A 22,463-nucleotide genomic window follows, 5' to 3' on the forward strand; every position below is an offset into this window, starting at 1 on the left:
TTATATCCTTTCTCTGCCTCAAGGGTTTTTTTCTACTTACTGCAAATTAACAGTTGTCTTTTCTTTAGATGTATAGAGAAGTTTCAGAAGGATATCTAAAAGCCTGTTCCGTAGTAGAATGAGATTAGCTGAAACAAGTCCTCCAAAATCATCCTCTGTTCCTAAATATAGAAAAAACCCAACCAAACAAAAAAAACCCCAAAAATTAGGATTTTGGAACTTGGACATTTTAAAGGCTATTCATAAATTCCATACATAAGCAAATACAACCTGACCCCCACTCAGGCTGCAAGGAAGCTGTGCTAAAGTGCAAGCAGCCTGTTATACAGTGCTGAGAAACGTCTGGTGCCCCCTTGTCACTGTCACACAGACTTAGGGCAGCTTGAAGAACAGGTAAAAGAGAATCTTAGCTTCTCAGACAATAATCTGAACTGAGGTGGTCACTGTCTGGCAGATAGAGACACAAAAACAATAAAACACCATCCCTTGCCATCCCTCCCTTCTTTCAAAATTGCATAACATAGCAATTAAATAAGCATTTTGAAAAATGAGTGAGTGGGGGTATGTAGAAATTCTACGGAAAAAACCCTGGTACTTCCTAAACCCTTCCAAATCTAAGAAATGGAGAGAAAAATTCGTTTCCTTTTCTTTCAACAGATCCCCAAGCTCATCATCAGTTGAAAAATGCATTTACTGCAACCAAGCCAATCCACGCAGCTCGGAACTAACTTTACAGCTATTTTGCAAATCCCTCTTCCTGCACCTTATGCACTCAAAGGAGGACCCTGCTTTTATGTTATTTAAAAAAGAAAAGCAGTACAGCTTGAGGCAATATATCCAAAAATGAAGATAAATGGATAATTTCTGGGCCAATGTTTTGTGCACAAGATACAGACAAAAATGATCTTCCATGGCAGAAATACAGCACAACTGGTGAACACCAGTAGCCTAAAAACCTCATGCCCTTTGCCTCAAAAGCTTCACTTTCCATTACTGCCACGCCATGAGTTCCTCCCCAAGGTTCTTCAGTCCCTCACACAGCCAAAAAACAGCTCAGGCTATGGTTACCCTGGTAAAAAAAACAAAGCAAAACAAATGATGGCCTGTAGTGAGAACACCAGTCTGGATCTCTCCAATACCCATAACCCTCTTTTTCACTAAAAAGCTCAAATTTAATCATTTTTGAGACCACAAAAAGTATTCAGAAGGAACAGGCGAGGCACAGGAAGATAATGATGAATCCCACTGGACCATGGAATGGTTTGGGTCAGAAGGGACCTTAAAGATCATCAAGTTCCTACCCCCCTGCCATGGGCAGGGACACCTTCCACTGGACTTCCTCTGGTAGCTCAGAGCTCCATCTAAACGGGCCTTGAACACTTCCAGGGATGGGGCATCCACAGCTTCTCTGGGCAACCTGTGCCAGTGCCTCACCACCCCCACAGTAAGGAATTTTTTCCATATATCCATCCGATCTAAAACAACTCTCAGTTTGAAGCCATTCCCCCTTATCCTACCACTACATGCTCTTGTGAAAGAAACACCCCTGTCCAGAATGTGCAGACTGCCCAAACCTTGTTCTTTGAGAAACCAGACCAATATAACTGTCAAACAGAAACCTCTCTCTCTCTTGTCCCTCTGCACCAGTGTATTCCCAAGAAATGTAAAAAGACAGGTTCTTTGTTTAGTCCTAGTTATTTGGGTGACATCCACTGTGGGATTAAAATATTTCTGTGCAGGAAGACTGATTGAAAATGCAATTGCACAAGGTAAATAAGGGTAGAAATGGTCTCAAAACAATTAAATCTAAGAATTATTGATGGACAATAACCTTTCTTTTTATTCCTAAAAAAAAGTCGCTAGGCTTAGTCAATTCTTTCACTTCCTCCTGGGGGGGCAGATGCACGTAGCAACCAGTTTTTTGTCTTTTTTTTTCATTTTCCCACGAAGAAGCAGAGATGCCCAGCTGATTGGAAGGAGGAAGTGGAGGAAAGAGAACACAACCATACAGTGTTAAATGAAGGAAACAACAAAAAAAAGTGTTTTGCTGTGCTTTGCACTCAATACTGAAAACTAAAGCCCCATTACTAACTACCAGCCAGGTTATAACAAAATTGCAACATTGTTAATTACACTATTTCTACTTTTTATGTATTCAAGCATGGAAGAGACCACAAAGTCTACTGCTTCTAAGCACTGTCAACACTTACCACTGTCAAGCTTTTCTTCATTGTTTATTTCCATGACCACAAACTTCTCACAGACTGCAAATGTAGGTAAAGTGGAAGAGATGAACTGTCCAAACCTTGATGTGTACAGAAAAAACATCACTCATTGGCATGACAGATGCACTCTCATCTATCAATAATTCACCTTAAATATAAAACCATGACACCAGTGATAGGGAGCTATCTAAAAATGTCAGTTTTCTCACATCTGAAGATTGATGAAAATGGCCTTCATTTAAAGTTACTACCCAAAACACAAATTAACTTGCAGTGATGAATGGAATCTTTAATTACTGCAGGTACGGGACCCTGAAAATGCTAGGATTCAGGAAAGGGAACTGGGAGATACCACTGAGTTCTAGTAAAAGAAATACCTCAGGTTAAAGGAGAACAAAACATTATTCTCAACCCCTTACAGCTGAACAATTATTAGATCAAAACTGTGGTTACTCAACTCTGGAGTAACATTCATGCCTATAGCTTGGGGTTATGTAACACAGAGTCATGGTTTTCCATGATAAGACATTGATGTACCACTCCAAGAAAGGAGAAGCAATATATTCCTCTTTCCTCTGCAGCTAACCTGAAATGATCCCTAGCTAGTGCAACTTTTCCCAAGTTATGCAACGTGTTTTGTTTTTTCCTTCCAGGAAGGAGAACAAGGAACACTCGGATAGGCATTCTACAATCTATTCTGTAACCACTGAAGCATAAAATCAATAGTTTTATTCTTGAATCATTTTTGTGTCCTGTATAATTAAAACAAAGACAGGTAAGATGCTCAGGTTGAGGCATCTGATACCTTTAATTGTACTTAAAAGTAAGAAGCTGAAAATATCACCACTCGTATGCAAAGAGCTCCCAAGCCCTGCAATATTTTATCCATTTCCATTCTAATGAAATGAGAGATGAAAAAAAATCAAATTATCAAGGAGTTAAAACTATTTTTAAAGCATTTCTAATACTCCTGTACATATGAATTGCAGTAACTAGCGCAATTTTCATTAGTCAGAATTAGTTGTACTATATCTGACAGTCTTAAATATCTTTTTATACAGTGATGATTAAGAAAAAATCTGGAACTAAACCTTGCATTCAAGATAGTAATCAAAACTGCATTTTAACCAGAAGTATCTTTTTAGATAATAATAATATTCAGCGGTAGCCAGGAGGAGTGCTCAGTGCTTTACATAAACAAAGGAGCTGCAATTCAGCACCTTCACTTTTCTCCTGTAGAACATTAAGCCAGTTGATCATTCAACCATGCTTGGTCAGATGCAAACTGAAAATAATATGCAAATCAAGTCTCCAACATATTGCCTATGTCTAATTCAATCTAGTTCATAGAGGAGAAAAAAAAAAATCAGTACATGAGCATTCCATGTTACACACTCCACAGCAGTACGACCACGAAGTACTTTTGACCAAGGTAACAGAACAAGGAAAGACAGAATTATCCAGGTGTGCGCTACCTGAGTAGGTCATAGCTGCTGGGGAAGCCCTGAAGCAGAAAGCTCAGCACACTGCTAATTGCAGCGATGGTGGGCTGGGACAGGGACATGTCTCGAAGAGTCAACAGCAGTCTTGGGATGAGCTGGAATTCCCTCATTAACTTTGCATTCTTTGCTGCTTCACTGGAGAAGAAAAGAAAGGAGATGGCCTTTTAAAATTGGAGTATCCTCTAAATGCCACCTAATCCAATAAATCCTATTACTAGGCTTGCATCAGTTCATACCTCGACTCAGTGAGGAGTTCAATGAAGTGCTCAAATAATGACAGATGAAGCTCATAGGGCGCATGAAGCCAGACCTGAAATACAGAAAAGACAATATATTTTGTACACAAATCGACTTGTAGATTAAAAACAGGCATCGATAAATCAAAGGTTATGAAGAAATTAAAACCATTCATGCACATGAATATTTACCACATTACCATGAAGAACCACGCATTGGTTCCAAACCAATATTCTCTGTAAAGTACCATGCTGAAAACTTATAAAGGGACCTAGACAAAAGGTTACACACTATCTTCTTGTCTTTTTACACCAACTTTAAACAGACAGTGCAATGACTCCAAAGGAGCTGTTGGGGTTTACAAGGCTGTGTTAAATTTATTTGGTTTAAGTGAAGGTTTATGTCTTTGTAAAATTAACTTACTACTTTCTGCCAAGATTAGACTCAAGGTCTTCCCTGATTTTATTTTTTACCCAGCACTGCCTGCACTTAAATTATTTAGATTCTTTACCAAAAACCCCAAAATATCAATTGTTCAATCAATAGAAGTAACAGAAGATATAAAAGCCAGAAAGCTCACAGTTACAGCCGCAAATCTTAAAATTGATTTGCTATTGAACAAAGCATAATTAATACCTGCGCTCTGGTGTATAAAACTGGCTTAAATGAAAAGCTTTCTAGCTTTCGCTTTTCTTCTAATCTTATAATTTAAAATGATGACAACAATCTTTTAATTTCCCTGTTCTGCATGAGTAAGAACATCTAATTTATCCAATTTAAGTGCAATGTTTGGGTCACTGATTTCTGAATAAAGTAAATAATTTTAAAAACCTCAAAAAACCAAAAAAACAACAGCCAAAAATCTCAGACATTTGGAAAGTTCCTTCTTAAATAAGGTTTCCAGGAGAGCTTTGAAATACTCAAACAGACATCTAAAAAAAGGAAATTGTTAAGTCTATTAAGTCATTTGTGCAAAACTGACTTGCAGTATTAAGTCAGCACATCTTATAGCTGGCTTAGCAGTGGTACTAGTGTTTTTACTTATTTACTTTAATGTATGTGAGTCAGAATTCTTTTACTCCGTCTGTGTCAGGTATAGGTAATGCCAAAGGAGCAAACACTGAAGGGTAAATTCTACGAACCTTTTAACAGCCTCTACTGCATTAGCATTTCCCTCTGAAATTTGCTACTTTCCTTAGTTTAACACAACACTTTATTCCATAGGTCATGCAAACAGAATTTTAACTCCCTTACTATTAACCTTGAAGGAGATGTGTGATAAAAGTGATTACCATGTGCTATGTTGAAAGTTTACCTCCTACTTTCATTTTCAGTGCATTTTTCATGCCTTGATATATGTACTGCAGTAGAACACACAGGTGAAAAGAAACTGATGAACAGAAAACTACAAAATATTATCTTCTAAAACCACAAAAAGCAGAAACACTTGTGGCATTCATCCATTGTTTGTGCAGTGATTCAAGCCATTTCAGCAGGAAAAGTTACCAATAATCTTGTTGTTCAACTGCTTTACTGTACTATATAAGAAATAATAAGTTCTCAGGATAGCAGCCTAATTTGCTGTTGTTGAATATTAAAGGTACACTATCAGCATCTGACTTAATCACTATCTAGCACCATCATCACCATTCTGTGCAGCTTTACATACTTCAAAATCACAGAGCAGGTCCTGGAAGGCAGCAGAATTTGGGATAATGGATGTCTCGTGCCCGCTGTCAACTGTTCCCACCAAGGAAAACGTCAGGTGGAGTATGTGGCTGTTCAGAAGGGACCGTTTCTTCTTTAACAGCATTGCCAGCAGCTTGAACAAGTAAACAGAAAAGGAATTAGTACCTGTGAGCACACAGTAATGTTGTCTAAGCACGCAGGAGAACAGATGAAATGTCTGTACCCCTTTTGAGAAGGCCCTTACAGTACGTCTGCTAGCTGGTACTTGATGAAAGAGTTTGAAAGTGGCATTACAGTTCATTACAAAAGCAGCATATCCAGGACACTCTCAAGCTCATAAAACATCTGTTTACACCACAGACAGGACCTAGGCCCGGAGGATTGGGCACACACATGCACAACGCAGCCCTCTCAGCTCTCTGGCAGTCAGTCACAGTTTCAAGACAGCACATTCTCAAACAGCTGTGCTCCTGTACAGCAAATGTGGACATGGGAGACTTAAATGGAGTAGGACTAGAGCACTGCATGCCCAAATGAGAGGTATTCTGGCACTGAAAAACAGTAACATAAATCTGAATAAGCCTTTTTTTTACTGCTATCCTTTGTTCCCCTAGGCATGACTGTAGTCCCCACTTTTGCTCTAACTTCTTATAATCTGGGTTGGGAAAGAACCATTTGCCAGATGTACTACTACAGTTTCTTGTCTTCTGAAGCAAACTGGTTTAAACTCTCAGCATACTGGCGTGCTCAGCTTTACCATCCTCACTGAAACACTAAAGAAACACGTATTTCTGGGAATCTCCCTCAAACCACATTATTTGCTGATACAAGTGGAATGTAAGGTCATATGTGACGATCCACTGACTACTCATGGTACAAGGAGGACACTGTCTAGACTTGTTTGGTCACAGTAAGCCAAGGTCTGCACCAAGCTCCTTGGAATGGTATGTTTTGATGTAACTACACCAGGCATCAGCATTACAAGGTTTTTAAATATGCTGCCTAAACCACAGAACTTTCCATTTCAGTAAAGCAGCCTCCATGAGGCACATAAAACACATTGCTCATGTGAAGACTTTTTCAAATCAGTCAACCAATCCTTCTGCATAACTGACTGCCTTTTCCCCATCCCAATGGAGAATTAATGTCTTCAGCTTGAAAGGAAACAGCATCACTAACTACAAAATCTGTGCGGTCTCCTCAAAAGGATGCTTCTAGGAGTTCACTTGTTTGGGTTTTTTTATGTGCCCTTATCCTTCTCTCTTGCTGGCACATCAGAGACAGAAGCTCCCAGACCTGCAGGGGTGGGTTCAAAATCACAAGGAAAGAATCATTTAAGTACCATAGTTGTGCTCTCCTGTGCTGTTAACGAAGGCTCACTTTCAGCAATGTAGCTAAATATGTACAATGGCTTAGCAAAAAACTTTTCACCCTCTCCTTTAAAAAATGTCCTAAATAATTCATCTATGCTAATTAACCAAGAGCAGAAACTTTAAAAGAGAAACTCGGGTTACAACACGACGAGATTTCCATGGGAACTGTGATAACAAACAGTGAAGTTCAATTCAACCAGCCTGGTCTGTTTTAACACATTTCTTACATACCTGATAACCTTTGATTCTTTCCATCTCTTTGCTGGCCAGCGGATTGCTCTTTACCACACAGACCAAGGCCTTCACAGCTGCATACAACCCTTCCACATCTGATGCCATGGCTACAAGTCCCAAAATAGCAGCAGCCCCACCAATGTACTGCAGTGTAGTGGCAACAGGCTTGGGGACAAATGTTCTTACTCCTGAGCACAGACAGAAAAAAAAAAAAATTAAAATAGCATCAAATCGAATTTTTGCAAGAAATAATTGTGAAAATATGAAAGCAATTTTCATTTTAGCATTTCTTGAATTATGAAAAGAATGTCACTAGAAGAACTATGACACCTCACAAGAAGAAGTAAAGGAAATATAGAACAATAGTTTATAACCTAAGGTAAAGTAATTGAATATATTTTCATAATGAGAAATCATAAACTGAAACAAGCATCCCATATGAGCAAAACCCAAAAGATAATAGTATATCCATAAAATGCAAAAATGCTCAATAAATACAATGACGCACCATTAACATTCATCAATTGCATGATTTATCTTCTAGATCAAAGTTCTTACTGACAAGTAATTAATAACTTTAAAACATAGTAATTCTTAAGTGCTCAACTCACCCAAATACCCTATCAAAGCTGCACCAATGGAGCGCGCTGGTCCATTCAAATGCCCTGCTGAGTTATGTAGCAACTTCACAGGTGTGGCATTTTCATGAGAAGAAATTGCCAGCTGAAAAAAAACAAGAAAAAAAAGCTGAAGGGAAGAGGGGTTTTTTTTATGCAAGCCTAAAATTTGTAATATGACTTTTCCTACTATGATAAGGAGTAGCATACAACAAAACAGAACTAGAATCATCATCAAGATAGTCTCTCAAGTTAAGAGACATTTCTGGACTCCAAAGTTTACGGAGGATGAGTCTAACTTTAAAAATAATCCCACCAGACCAGAGAAGGAGTTTGGATTGAAAAGGACATTTAAAGCTCACAGAATTATAGATTGGCTTGGTTTGGAAGGGAGCTTAAAGAGCATCTCATTCCAACCCTGCTGCAATAGGCAGGGACACCTTCCACTAAACCAGGTTGCTCAAAGCCCCATCCAACCTGGCCTTGAGCACTTGCAGGGGTTGGAGCAACCACAACTCCTCTGGACAAGCGATGCCACTGCCACTCCACCATCACAGCAAAGACCTTTCTCCTGCTATCTACACCTACTCTCTTTTCAGTTTGAAGCCACTCCCCCTTGTCCCATCACTACATGCTCTTGTAAAAAGTCCCTCTCTGACCTTGCAGGCTCCCTTCAGGCACTGGAAGGTTGCCATTAGGTCCCCCTGAAACTTTCCGTTCTCCTTTCTTCAGTTTGTTCTCAGGTCTGAGAACAAACCCAGATGTCAGCCTTTCCTCATAGGAGAGGTGCTCCATCCCTCTGATCATCTTGGTGGTCTCCCCTGGACACACTCCAAGAGGTCCATGCCCTTCCTGTGCTGCAACCCCGGAGCTGGAGGCAGCCTGCAGGTGGGGTCTCACCAGAGCAGAGGGGCAGAATTCCCTCCCTCCCCTGCTGCCCACGGTGCTTTGCATGCAGCCCAGGACACATTTGGCTTTCTGGGCTGCAAGTGCACATGGCTGAGGCACGTCCAGGCTCTCATCCACTGGTGTCCCCAAGTCCTTCTGGGCAGGGCTGCCCTTAATCTGTTCATTCCCAGCCTGGATTGATACCAGGGATTGCCCCAACCCAGGTGCAGAACCTTGCACTTTGTCTTGTTAAAGCTCATGAGCTTCCAATTGGCCCACTCCTCTGGGCCCACCTAGCCCTGGAACTTGTCCAGATCACTCTGGATGGAATCCTGCCCTTGAGGTGTGTCAACAGCACCACTCAGCTTGGTTTCATCAGCAAATGTGCTGATGGTGCACTTGACCCCTCTGTGTCATTAATGAAGGTATTAAATAATACTGGTGACCCGAGGGACACCACTTGCCACCGATTTCCACTGGGACTCTGAGCCATTGACCACTGCCAACTGTCCAACCACTTTCCCATCCGTCTTAACAGCCCAGCCACTAAATCCATCTCTCTCTAATTTGGAGAAAAGGATGTTGTGGGGGACGATGTTAAAGGCTTTACAGCAGTCCAGATGAATGACATGTGTAACCCTTCCCTTGTCCACTGATGCAGTCACCTCACCATAGAAGGCCCTAAGGTTTGCCATCTAGTGCCTAGAGAAGCTGAGAGTTCTCAGTTCCTGGAAGCGTTCAAGGTCAGGCTGGAATCACTTTGAGCAACCTGATAGAGTGGAAGGTGTCCCTGCCCACAGGAGGGGGACTGGACTAGATGACAACATTATTGTTCCTGGCTGCAGTGAGCAAATTGTCTTGAAGTAAGTTAAAAGAAAGGAAAAAGTCATACACATTAACCAACTGATTTCCCAACACACCTGTTTGGCAATAGCTTTACTATCCAACTTGTTGTAAACTTTCCTTATTTTTGCCACTGTAAATGAAGAAACTGACAATGCATAGAGACCAAAGGAGACCTTCTCTTCTGGTACCAAAGATACTGGAGATGGGTTGATTCCTTCAGACTTTGAATCTTTACCTTAAAGACAAAACAGAAGTTCCCTTCATTAATGGCGTTGTCTTTATTTTAAATTTGAAGAGTAAAATCTTAAGCAACTTATACTGCAGAATAGGTATAAAAAGAAGATTTTACACATAGCTGAGATGTGATATTGTCTAGCCTAAGGGCCATAAACATCCCTTCCCTTCTGAAGGAAAAGAAAGCAATCAAAAACCAGAGAAGCACTTGGTAAATCTGCATCTTTGACTGTAACAACTGGCTTTTTACTACAGTTTGCTAGGAAAGCTGCCTTGGAAGGGTATGAGAGATGCAAGATTCAAAAAGAATATATAACGATATCTTGAAAATTTTGCATTTTTCTAATTTCACTTTCTATAGATGAATATAGCATACAGTATGAATAATGACAACTTTAAGCATTTCTAACTGGTTTAAAGCCAAAGTGAGGAATACAAGCACTTCTACCATATCTCAGTAAAAGAATTTGGATTTCTCTCATCCTCTTCAACAGCAGCTACTAATCATCTTCCTATGAACAGCAAGCTCTTCCTCTCTGCTCCTGCACACTCTCTCACCTCTTCTGCCCATACACACACAAAGATGCCAGCACAGCCAGCCCAAGTTACCAGGTGCCACCTGAACTGTACCTACATGGAACATAAACTGCTTGGAAGCTCCCGACATAGTTTGGTCCCAGCTCATAAATGGTGCTGACCCCTGGGGCAGGCAGCACTTCCTCCAGGAAGTGCGTGGGGCCCAGACGCCACACCAGGGAGGAGAGCTGGCGCTGTGCGGGCGGCGTGCCGATGTAGGCGTACACTGTGCTGACCACGGGGGGATTGGCAGAGCCAGAGCCACTGGGGCTGCTGTGGATGTAGTGAAGCTGTAAGGGAGCAAAACACAGGCAACTTAGTGAGGGAGTAAGGGTACTGTGACAAGATCAGAAATTTTGTCCAAAAATGGTTTTGCAAGCCAGGGGATGTATCAAATGAGTGCTATGTAATGCAGGGTATTTTGACACTGTACTGAAATAGGCAGTCAAGAACATTAAACAGAAAGAAAGTGCAAGGACCAGAAGTGGCTATCAAAAGATGAAGGTGTGTATGGAAACAGAAGATTAGAACATGAAAATTCTGTGCTTGAAAAGGCTGTATGTTGATTCTAAAAACATGGTGCTCAAAGTAGTGTTCTCTCTCCTTTCCCAGCCTTTGCAAATTACACCATTTCGAGGTAAAGTGCAAACGTGATGAACTAAATTCAGCAAGACTTTTCAAACAATTAAACAAATACATGAGTAGGAATCTGGCCAATATATAAAGACAGTATCAACCTCACAGTCTTTTTCTATCTACCTTGTAAAAATTCTGTTAGCAGCTATTGAATGTAGTCATGCATGGCCAGAAAGATGGCCAGATACACGCTCATGTATTACAGCTGTTAGCTTAATAACTTACCATAGTACTCCTCTTGCAAAAGGAATACTGGGAGGTAAGCTTTGAAAGTCAACCTGTTGTTTTACCTGCAGCAGTACAGTAACATTAGCTAGTTTAAACCCCACGCAAGGTTATGCTTTATCCCTTAAAGCCTACACCTACCAGGTGCCAAATGATGTCTGGATATCTGTTGCAGATTGGGAATACTTTGTGCTCAGTGGACAGGTCCACAGGGTTCTTCACTGCTCTCTGCAGTTTCTTCCACCTAACAATGAGGTACTGACCTTTGCAAATAAATGTGGCGTTTGCTTGATGTTTTTGTTTTGTTGCTTGGGTTGGGGTTTTTTTTTTGGGTGGGGTGGTGGTGGTTTATTTTTTTTCTTGTCTTTTTTAAGGTTTTTTTTTGCATAGAGAGAGAAGAATCACTCCAACCAGTAAAAATGAGGATTGAAAGACTTATTTTACCTTAACAGTGTTAACAAGCTGTCCATCAAGGTACAGTGCAGCTGTGCTGTTCTTCAGCATGCCTTTACTCATGACCAGAACTAGGTGATGCCACTGGCCTTCCACAATGAGGTCACCGCAGCGGAAACGGGCACAACAGGGAAGAATTTCATAAAATGATGATTCCTCACTGAAGTCATCAACTAAAGGAAAAACACCAGTTAGTGGGCACCAGCATGAATGTTTTAAGTGCTTAAAAATCTCAGGATATATTCAGACTTTTGATAATTGTATTTTACTTCTCACCTTCTCCCTTCCCTTCGAAATTTTAGCTGGAATTACTAGTTGGCTCAAGTTTTTACTTTCTCATGCTGCCATGCAAGTCACAGAAAGATCTTTTGTTGTTTGCCTAAAAAAGTTTCTACAGCAGCAGTCACCAAAAAACAATAGATGTCTCCCCAAACCCGCAGAGCCATTTTTCACTTTTCTCACACTGTGGAGACTTCCAGACTTTTTATTCCCACTTCTGCATCACAAAATTGACCCTTTTTGTACTTAAAAGCTGTCCCAAAAGGAAAAAGAAAAAAAAATGGATAAAAAACACCCCCAAAAACCCAAGGAATGTTTCAACAGAAACCATGAACTTCTCAGATCCCTCTTCATTCTCCCATACTGAAGGAAAAGAAACCATTAATCCTCTTACCACAACAGCTGCCTGCACAGGGAGAGCACTCAAGCAGCACAAGGAAAATGTCAAAAGCAGAGTACTTAGAACTAACATTCAGATACAAAAATAATCTCAAGACCTTTTTCTCAGCCAAGTATCTTGAGCACAATTCTTGCTAACAAGAAGGGTACTTAAACCATCCCATTTATTTTACAAGAGACTGTCAGCACTTCCAATCCCTGTGTTGTGCACAGCAATTCCAATCTCAGTTCTTCAGGTCCCTACCTGCTCAGCACTCAACAGTACACCACCAACTATGATTTAGACACAACAGGGTGGCACTGAAATGAAGCAAAGTGTCCTGGTTCAGTAAAAAACCAGTCTTTATAGTCATACACCTTCAGATCTTCTCTGACAAAGCCTTTTCAAATCCAATCTCTTTCAGGGAGTTTGATTATAGGGGCTCATAAACTAAAAACATATGAACTATAGCTCCAGTGCAGGCTAAAGCAATTTGTGTGAAGACAAACTTGCTTCATTCTCTAAGAGTTTGTTCCTCTGAGAAAGAAAGCACTGTCAGTATCTTTGTAATTTAAGAGGTTTAATTCATACTTTATACTATGAGTTTTCAGCTCTCAAGCTTCATGTTTTGAACCTGACTTCTACTAAGAGAGACTGCAGCAGTTAATGATGTGAATGTCTGCTTAGAGATTATTCCTTGTTTTCATGGTACAGTCCGCTTAGCTGTTTGTGGGAGGTTTTTTTAATAACAGTTGTATAAATTCTTTATTAGTGCTGCCTACTCAAAAGTAAAGAACAGAAGCAGGAACAGATTTTTGATAACCATTTGTGCTGGTCTGGTGACACATGCAGAAGGCTGCCCTGCTCCTCCACAAACCCAGTGTGTAACAGCCTGTCAAAACCAACCACTTTTGGAGGCTCTGATGAAGGGCAAGGCAGGAGACAGCTCATCCTCAAGTCCCTAAGTGCACTGATAGCTCTCTCTAGCAAATTTACTGGTGTCACCAGCTTCACTTAGATCTTCACCACAGCTCCTGTAATTTCTCCTTTAGTCACAGATCCTGGATGGACATATAAACTGTTTCTGAAAACTGACCACAGCACTAAAACATGAAATGAATGACTGACTGCCTTCAAAAAACCGTCCAGTACCTGGACTATCCAGACTGAAAAAGCCTTCAAAACCTTTTAGTTTACTATTTCTAAATTTCTTCAAAGCAAAGACAGTTAAAAGAGATGATGTCTAAAATGAATGACACAAGATAAATCACAGGCAAGACCTTTCAAAATCAATGATGCAATCCCTCCCACTAATACATAACACCTGGGGTTTTGGCAGAAATTTTTCTTTATATATAGACAATGAATCTTCTTTGGAAATTATAAAAGCTCAATAAATTAATGTTTACATTTTGCATTTTTCCATTGTTAAAACCCCTCAGGAACTGGTGAAGCAGCAACAAAAGGTCCAGCACACACAATTTTTTGGGATACTGGGTTTACAATAAATTTTGCTGTTGCATCCCTATAATATTGTCAGCATTAGCTGATGACGTGGCACACCTCTTACCATAATTCTGAAGCAATTCTTCTTTAGTTGAAACAATCAGTGAGCGGTCTTTTGCCGAGAGGACAATGGCAAGGCAGACGTAATGCTGCTCCGAGGAGTTCGCACGCCGCACTACAGTGAGGAGTCTCACGGGATGGTTATTAGGAGGTGTACTAAAATGTTCAATACAAAACCAAGTTGAGTAGCTTAAACCAGATGGTGGTGGGAAAAACCTTTCACCTAAAAACAAGAAGAAAGCCCATTACACAGCTGCAGTAGGTACTACTTAGGATTCCTACTTGATCCTGTTCTTTTTTTCATATCAGCTCAGTTGATTGCAGGTGTTTTCTCAAATGCTGAAGAAGCCTCTGTTGAGGGAATATCTCTCTACCACATACATCTGACTCCATTTAACATCCTAGGATGCTCCCACTAATTCTGTCTTACTGCAGTAAACCTTCGCCTTAGTTTTTAGACTTAACAACTTTTTAACTAAGTGACCATGTTCAAGGAATCCCACAGCACACCAGGTTCCTGTAGGGTGAATAACCTTATCACATGTAAAAGTGATAGCAAACAATTTAGATGGGGTTTTTGTCATGGTGTGTGCAACTACACCTGTAATAAATGCAGTCTAGGATTCAGCAGAACAAAGTCACAAGTACAGCATTACAGTTCATTACACATTTTTTATGCTCCACACACCACTACCTCAACTTTCTCCTTAATGCATCCTGGGTTACTGTTCATACACCTTGGTGGATTACAATTTAACCTTCTACTTTAAGCTTTGCATCTTAAAGCAATCACATATTTATATTTCATATTGCTTTTCACTGTCTTGGGGGCAATAGGCAACAGAAACACACACACAAAAACGACACAAGAAGTTCTTCATGGTGAGTGCACAGTGTCCAACACCATACAGTCTTAACAAAGAAGTCTAAGAGGACTCAACATCAGACACAAAGCACTGTTGCCAGTCATACTGGAGTACTCACCAGTTCCAATTCCACTCACAACTGCACCATCAACAAGTCCTGTTGTAACAGCATTATTTGTAGGTGCATTGTGGGGAGCCAGGCTTGGCAAGAACAGGCACCTGTTAAACAGAGGATCAGTAACACACTGGAGTTTATGGAACTCAACGTAAGTGGAGTTAAATACAAACAAAGCATGGCCTAGGAAAATATACCATAAGCATACACACTTCATGACTTTATGTAGTAATGAAAAACAGAAATTAATTCTCAATATTGGTCATTGTGAGTCTAAATTATCCCTAGCAAAAGGAGCTTTGGCAGTGTATGCCTTTGGTGCAAAGGTATAGAGTTATGCCCTTGTGGCTCCACAGCACAGGACGCTCCCTTGTGGGCACCCGTATCTTGCACCAGCCTTTGAGAGTGGATCAGATAAATAGTCAAAGGATCTGGCAACTGCAAACTATGTTGTTCTTATCCTCAGCAGTATACTCTCACACTAACATCATATTCCACCAACTTAGCTATGTTTGGTCCTTACAAGAGTCACTGATGCTGTGGACACAATGGAAATCATTACAAGGAGAAAAGGTTTTAGATTTTTTAAAAATTTAAAATAGAAGCCTTCTTAGGTGACTTGCTGAAATTCCAGGAATTCACAGCTGCATGATATGAGTTACTTCCAGACATGTTACCAGCACTCACAAATCTCCTGAAGCAAAAACAGTGACAATTCATTTTGCCAGCCTATTTCAAGTTCATAGATCTAGAGAATTTTCTTTCCTTTTCTCTTATGAAGGATGTAGAACAGAGCTTAGAGTACCATTCATTTTCATAAAAAAAGTCAGTCTCTGACTGTATTGGATATGAAGACTAGATGGAAAATGGGAGCTGCATCCTTGCTTTGCAGAACTGAAAAGAGAATGCAGAGCAGTAGAGCCCCCAAGTATCAATGTTTTTCTAGTCCATTTTTATAACCAAAAAGACAAAACATTTTCCTTAAACAGATGCTGAGAATGGTGTAATGTTTTCATCTTCTGAACAGTCAAATCATATTACATGATCCTCATAAAGTGCCTCACTCAGCAGGTGTTTAGTTAGAGAAAAACAGTAAGTGATACTGGGTGCTAAAAGAAAAAAATGAGCTAAGCATGATATCCAGGCTCTGCCTCCAGTTAGTAATACTGGTTTTTTTCAGTTATTTGAACTCATCATAGCTGCCTTGTCTGCTTTATTTGTATTTCTGATTTGCCCACTTTCACATTTTCACATTCTTCAGCCATTTTAAGTGGGTCTCAGAACATCTGGACCATGCAAATGTCATACATAAATCCCAGCAACCCTTCAAGGGTATGTTGGCATTCCTTCATTTTATAAGGGATGTGAAACCTGGAACTGAGAGGGTCCTGTCAATGATACATATTTTATTTACTTTCACACACGGCAAGCAAGCATTTTTTATCAAGGTATTAATGAATGAGAGAGTGAAAATTTATGTGACTTGAAGCATTCCATTCTCTTCTTTAAAGAGTTCATTTGTTCCTCGCTGGCAAACAGCCTATTAAAAATCACAAGCATTCCTCTGGAAAAAAGGAAAGTAAGCAAACACTGCACTATGCCCCATGCTACTTAGAGAGCACTGCAGGACCTTACCCAAACCCTTCCAAAGACGTGTCAAACTCGATGAATGCCGGCGTCACCGATGATCCGTGAAGCCTGATATCATGTGGGGTTGTCATGGAGACCAAACACTTGACTCTCGTCAGGGGCACTGTGCTCCCTTCTGCTGGCTTGAGCAGGCTCTTGCTTATCCGATAGTGGCTGTCCTCGTGCACGCTGAAGACACTGTCAGGACCCAGACCCTCCATGGAAGTGACCATGCTATCTACAGGAGAAGTTGAGAAACAACACGGCACTGCAAAAGGGAGGCATTTTCAGGCTGTTTATTTGGACTTTCCAAGTCCAGTGGAATAGCTGGATGGTCAGTCATCATCAGCTAGTTCAGCCTCTCAGAAGATAATGAGTTGGGCAGCATTGCTTTGATTATAAAAATGCTCAACCCAGGCAGAAAGATGAGCATCTTGCACAACACACTACGGAAAGTTTGTGGTAAAGCCAAGAGGCTGTCCCATTACCTAATGTCAGCACAGTGTCCTTTTTGCAGAGGCTCCTCTTCAGATGCATTCCTGCTACCTGACTTAACAGGCAGGAAAAACTCTGCTTCGTGTTTTTCAGATGAAGTAACTCTGAGCAAGAAGTCTCAGAGCTCTCAATAAGCAGAATGGATCAGTTAGCTTAGGCAATTTAACATAACTTGTGGTATTCAGAAGGTAGCTTTGCATTCTGTTTCCTAGGCTAAAATCTTTCCAGTCTCACATTTTCACAATTTTCATTGTTTATTTTTCTGAGTGATAATACCCTAAAATGCAAATCTATATATATATAAATAAATAAAGCCAAACTGGTCAAGAGATACATTGAATCTCTTCTTCTCTCTTCTTTTAAAATATACTGAACATAATAATAAAACAGAAATTTAGTTAATTTATTTTGTTTATTTATTTCATTATTTAAAAACTAAGGTACTTTTTAACTTTGTGTTACAGCCGGTGATACAATGACCAAGCTGACACGTACAAATAAATATCTTATGCTTTGGAAACTTTTCAATAATTTCTTTGTATTCTGATTTACTGAGACTCTCCTATACTACATGAATTGCAACTCCCAAGCTCTACAACTCATGGATAATAACAGAAGATAGCACAGTTATTTTATCTGACACCTTACTGAAGCCATAAGAGATACTACACAGATACAATGATATGTTATTATATATGCACATGAAAGTAGCTGAGAAAAAATAACGTCAAATAACTACAAATGCAAAACCTACTCAAGACTTAAAAACAAACTACTACCATATTTAACAGTTACTATTCCTAAAATAAAAACCTATAATTACCTTGCTGTATATATATTCAATATAAGTACTACATTCCCTCTGGTTTTAGAACTTTTCTGATGATGTCAAACTGTTCTGACGATTTCACATTCATACAAAGCTGGGGTAAAGTCAGGTTTTTATAGATGCCTATCTAAAAATTTTAAATAGGTATACAATTGGGGAGTATCAGTGAAACATTCTTTATACACATTTTTAGCACTTCAGCACCTACTTCTCATTTCTGGTTCAAAACTCAGTGAGCTGGGTTTGTGCACTCTGTACTGTTTCAACAGCTTTTTGTCCCAGGCTCCACAATTCAAAGGATTTCCCAAGCGTAAAAATTCCCTGAGAAAGAGAATAAAAAAATTTGGAAATTATTTTCTCTATTTATTTGCCTATAATGGCACCAAATCTAATAGCACTTTTTAAAAAGACCGTAATTGCTTGCAACAAACATAGCTTTTAACTAAGAAAATAAACCAATACATAATAATGATCCATAACGTATTTGATCCATTCAAAACTACTTAATGTTTGCACATGTGCTCTCAAAAGTTGACACTATTTTAAATAATCAAACAATTTTGATAAAGCTTCCAATTCCCTTCTCTTCATGTAAAAACTTGGCAGGAGGCTGCTGCATCCGGTAGGAGAACATCAGGACATTCAAAGATGCGTGCTCAGCAAGCTGAACTCTTCTGGAGAGCTCACAGGCTGAAGTAAGCGACCTCAGCTTTGTTTTACCAGTATGTCCTATTTGGTTGGGGGAATCATTTCACAGCTATCAACACTTGTATCTCTAGATAACTATAGTATCTCTCTATAGAGCTACCCAGGCTATCAGTGTCTATGCTCAGGGAAGCTTAAGTCCCTGTGATGTGACTACCAGCAAGAGGGCTCCTTGCAGAATCCCTTCAGACACAGCTACATGTCACTGAAGTGAACCCAGCAGCTGTCCTGGCTGCAGGTCATACAGCCAGTGATCCATAGGAGATAATACAATTAAATTCCTTCTTACAGCTGAGATCACAGAATCCTAGGACGGTTTGGGTTGGAAGGGACCTTTAAAGGTCATCTAGTCTAAGCCCTCTGCTGTGGGCTGGTACAGCTTTTACTTACACTAGGATGCCCAAAGCCCTGTCTAACCTGACCTTGAGCAATTCCAATGATAGGGCATCCACAGCTTCTCTAGACAACCTCTCACCTCCCTCACTGTAAAAAATGTCTTCCTTATGTCTAATCTAAATCCAGTCTCTTGCAGTTTAAAACCCACAGCACTGGTCCTGTCAGTACAGGCCCTGGTAAAAAGTCTCTCTGTCAAGAGACTATTTGATGAGAAATAAAATGGGATCTTACGCTATCACTACCACATCAGGTCACTAAGTCTCTCTACCACTGCCAGCTATTTACAACAGTACAGGCTGCAGGGCTCAGTCCAAATGAACTTCAGGGCTATCCTTCTGACCTCAACACCATGGGCTGCAGAGCCTGGGAGGCCAGCCTTTCAAACATCCTTTGGAGCGGTGGATGCAAGGAGTGGTCCTCATCTGCCAGAGCAGCGCTGCATCTTTGCAGAAGTCGTGCATGGAGCCCAGCTTCACACATGACTTGCTGGTTTCTCTCTGTGTGCACCAGGGACTGCAGGATGTTGGCCACCGCCAGCTGGAGATCCAGCGCATGCTGAAAAAGAGAACAGCACACGGCTTGAGAAAGTGCAAACTTGAGGAGGAAAACAGAAGAAAGGCTTTATGCATAATAATGAAAAAGAAACTACCACTAGTAATAAGTACAGAAAATTACCTATATTTAAATATATGTGTATGCACTTGTGTGTTTGAGGGTGTGCATGTGTGCACATGTCTGTGTGAAGAAACACTCTGTACAAAAAACGGTAGTTAGTTACACGAAGAACTGTTATTACCAGAACTGTTCAGGTAAGAATGGTTCTTACTAGTTCTAAAAACTAAGTTCTACTTTTCACCAGCAAAGAGAGTCAGCTTAGAGAGAACTAAGAACTCTTGATTTTTGTGACTGTTAAGCTATTCCTAGTAACTCAACATAGAAACATACTCATTTAGGTGGAAAAACCTTTAAGATCACTGAGTTGAACTCTTAACCCAGCATGGCCTAGCCCACCACTAAACCATGTCCCCAAGTGCCGTATCTACATGTCTTTTAAAGACCTCCAGGCCTGGTGACTCAAACATTGCCCTAGGAAGCCCATTCACCCTTTTGATGAAGACATTTTTCCTAATATCCAACCTAAACTTCCCCTGGCACAACTTGACACCATTTCCTCTCACCCTATCACTTGTTTGACTTGTTGAGACTTCCCCTCAGCTCGCTACAACCCCCTTTCAGGTAGTTATAGAGAGAGAGATAAGGAACCCCCTTGAGCCTCCTTTTCTCCAGGCTAAACACCCCCAGCTCCCTCAGCTGCTCCTCACAGGACTTGTGCTCCAAATCCTTCCTCAACTCCTCTGTCTCTCTCTGGACACGCTCCAGCACCTCAATGTCTTTCTTGTAGTGAGGGGCCCAGAACTGGACACAGGATTTGGGGTGTGGACTCACCAGGGCTGAGTACAGGGGGATGATCCCTGCCCTGGTCCTGCTGGCCACACTATTGCTGATCCAGGCTGGGATGCCACTGGCCTTCTCGGCCACCTGGGCACAGCTGGCTCATACTGTAGACCAGCACCCCCAGATCCTTTTCCAGCCACTCTCTCCCCAGCCTGTAGCACTGCCTGGGAATGTTGCAACCCAAGAGCAGGGTTCAGCACCTGGCCTTGTTGAACCTCACACAACTGCCCTCAGCCCATCAATCCAGGCTGCCCGGATCCCTCTGCAGAGCCTTCCTGCCCTCCAGCAGATCAACACTCTGGCTGAACTTAGTGCTATCCACAAACTGAGTGTGTACCTGATTCCTTCGTTGAGATCATCAATAAAGATACCAAACAGAACTGGCCTCAGTTCTGAGGAACACCACCGAGGAACTGGGGAACTGGGGAACACCACTGGTCACCATCTGCCACATGGGTGTAACTCCGTTCAGCACCACTCTGAGCCCAGCTACCCAGCCAGTTTTTAACTTAGCAAAGAATCCACCCACTCAAGCCATGAGCAGCCAGTTTCTCCAGGAGAATGTGGTGGGAAACGGCATCAAGGTCAAACCAGTTACTATTGTCCAGGCAAACAACATCCACAGCCTTTCCCTCATCAACCAAGAGGGTCACCTAGTTACAGGAGACCAGGCTGGTCAAGCAGGACCTGCCTTTCATAAAGCCATGCTGGCTGGGCCTGAGGTGTACTGTTGTGAACAACTGTTCTGCTGCATCATGGGATGTGTCATGGTCTGCTCCATAGCCTTCCCCAGCACTGGGATCAGACTGAGGGGCCTATGGTTCCTCTGATTCTCCTGGCCAGTCTTGTAGATGGGCATAACACTGGCTAATCTCCAGCCAATTAGAATCTTCCTGATTAGCCAGGACTGCTGGTAAATGATGGAAAGTGGCTCAAGTGAGCACTTCCACCGGCTGCCTCAGCACCTTCGGGCAGATCCCATCAGCCCTACAGACTTGCAAGTGTTTAAGTGGTGTATCAGGTTGTTAACTACTTCCCCTTGGATTGCAGGGGCTTCATTCTGCTCCCTGTCATCATCATAACCTCTACGAAACTGAAGACATATGCAACATAATTGTCAAATTTATGTCCTGAAGACAGAAAGGCACCACAAAAGTCACCACACTCATCACCAGTAGAGACGAAGAAAGAGGAATCTAGTAATTCTTGCAAGCTTTCAGAACTCTTTTTTTTTTAATAAAAAGTGCTCTTCAGGGAAGACATGTCAAACAAAAAGTACTTAAGGAACCTCCAAAAATGTCCAACAAATCCTTCATATACAAAGTACCAGTAGATATTTTGGGTTGGAAATTGTACAAAGCAGTCAGTACAATTTTGGAACTAGAACACATTCCAGCTACTTCAAACAGTGCGTATAGCCTGAGCTATAATGTTCAGTTGTGTGTCCTCCTCATACTATGCATTAACACCTGATACATCAGGGAAAACATGAATTAATCACAGTGCTTGGAAACTTATCTGATGGCCACTTCAGACCTTCCTTTAAATTTACATTACTACTGAGACTTTGAAAGAGATAAACAAAAGAAGGCTTATGAAATAAAGCAATTCCTGTCAGACCTTTATGCCACCAGTTATTCAACTCAAATAACCTGTGAAATATATTAGTTTTTGAGCACAAAATGAGAGGACATCATCAGCTTTCCTATTTCCCACAGCCATCCTTTTTCCCAGTCACTCACAAAGCTTCAGACCGCAGATTTTTTTCCCTACCTCTGGGTGTGTAGCTGATCCAACAGAGGCCAGAAGATCCAGCATTGCAAGCATAGCACCAGGGTGAATAATGACCGCATCAGAGCTTTGTATGGACGTGGGTCCTGTTTGGAGTTTCACATCAGCTATGTTTTTCTGAGGGCAAACAGGAGGTGTAGAAACAGAATGATATGCATGCCTGCAGGACAGAAAACATCCCATGGTTACAACACCCAGCTATTATGAGCTCTACATTTTTCAA

At 41.0% G+C, this 22,463-nt stretch overlaps 1 protein-coding gene across 7 annotated transcripts in view; it reads right to left on the reverse strand.

Moving 5' to 3' along the window:
- The window catches only part of WDFY3 (WD repeat and FYVE domain containing 3), a 121,187-nt gene that overhangs the window by 41,140 nt on the left and 57,584 nt on the right, over positions 1-22,463 (reverse strand). For all 7 annotated transcript variants that reach the window (XM_042049806.1, XM_042049810.1, XM_042049808.1 and 4 more), the window contains 16 exons: positions 22,223-22,400; positions 19,335-19,549; positions 18,102-18,214; positions 16,576-16,807; positions 14,944-15,044; positions 13,964-14,182; positions 11,727-11,908; positions 10,480-10,711; positions 9,686-9,846; positions 7,872-7,983; positions 7,258-7,448; positions 5,634-5,786; positions 3,964-4,037; positions 3,701-3,862; positions 2,211-2,305; positions 41-161 (listed from right to left, as the gene is read on the reverse strand). In XM_042049806.1, the coding sequence (XP_041905740.1) occupies positions 41-161; positions 2,211-2,305; positions 3,701-3,862; positions 3,964-4,037; positions 5,634-5,786; positions 7,258-7,448; positions 7,872-7,983; positions 9,686-9,846; positions 10,480-10,711; positions 11,727-11,908; positions 13,964-14,182; positions 14,944-15,044; positions 16,576-16,807; positions 18,102-18,214; positions 19,335-19,549; positions 22,223-22,400 (2,541 nt within the window). The remainder of the gene's footprint in view (positions 1-40; positions 162-2,210; positions 2,306-3,700; positions 3,863-3,963; positions 4,038-5,633; positions 5,787-7,257; positions 7,449-7,871; positions 7,984-9,685; positions 9,847-10,479; positions 10,712-11,726; positions 11,909-13,963; positions 14,183-14,943; positions 15,045-16,575; positions 16,808-18,101; positions 18,215-19,334; positions 19,550-22,222; positions 22,401-22,463) is intronic.

Source organism: Corvus kubaryi, unplaced genomic scaffold, assembly GCF_017639235.1.
Source record: "Corvus kubaryi isolate FWS band 111438036 unplaced genomic scaffold, C.kubaryi_AGA036_p1.0 71, whole genome shotgun sequence".
In the NCBI taxonomy this organism is placed as follows: Eukaryota; Metazoa; Chordata; class Aves; order Passeriformes; family Corvidae; genus Corvus; species Corvus kubaryi.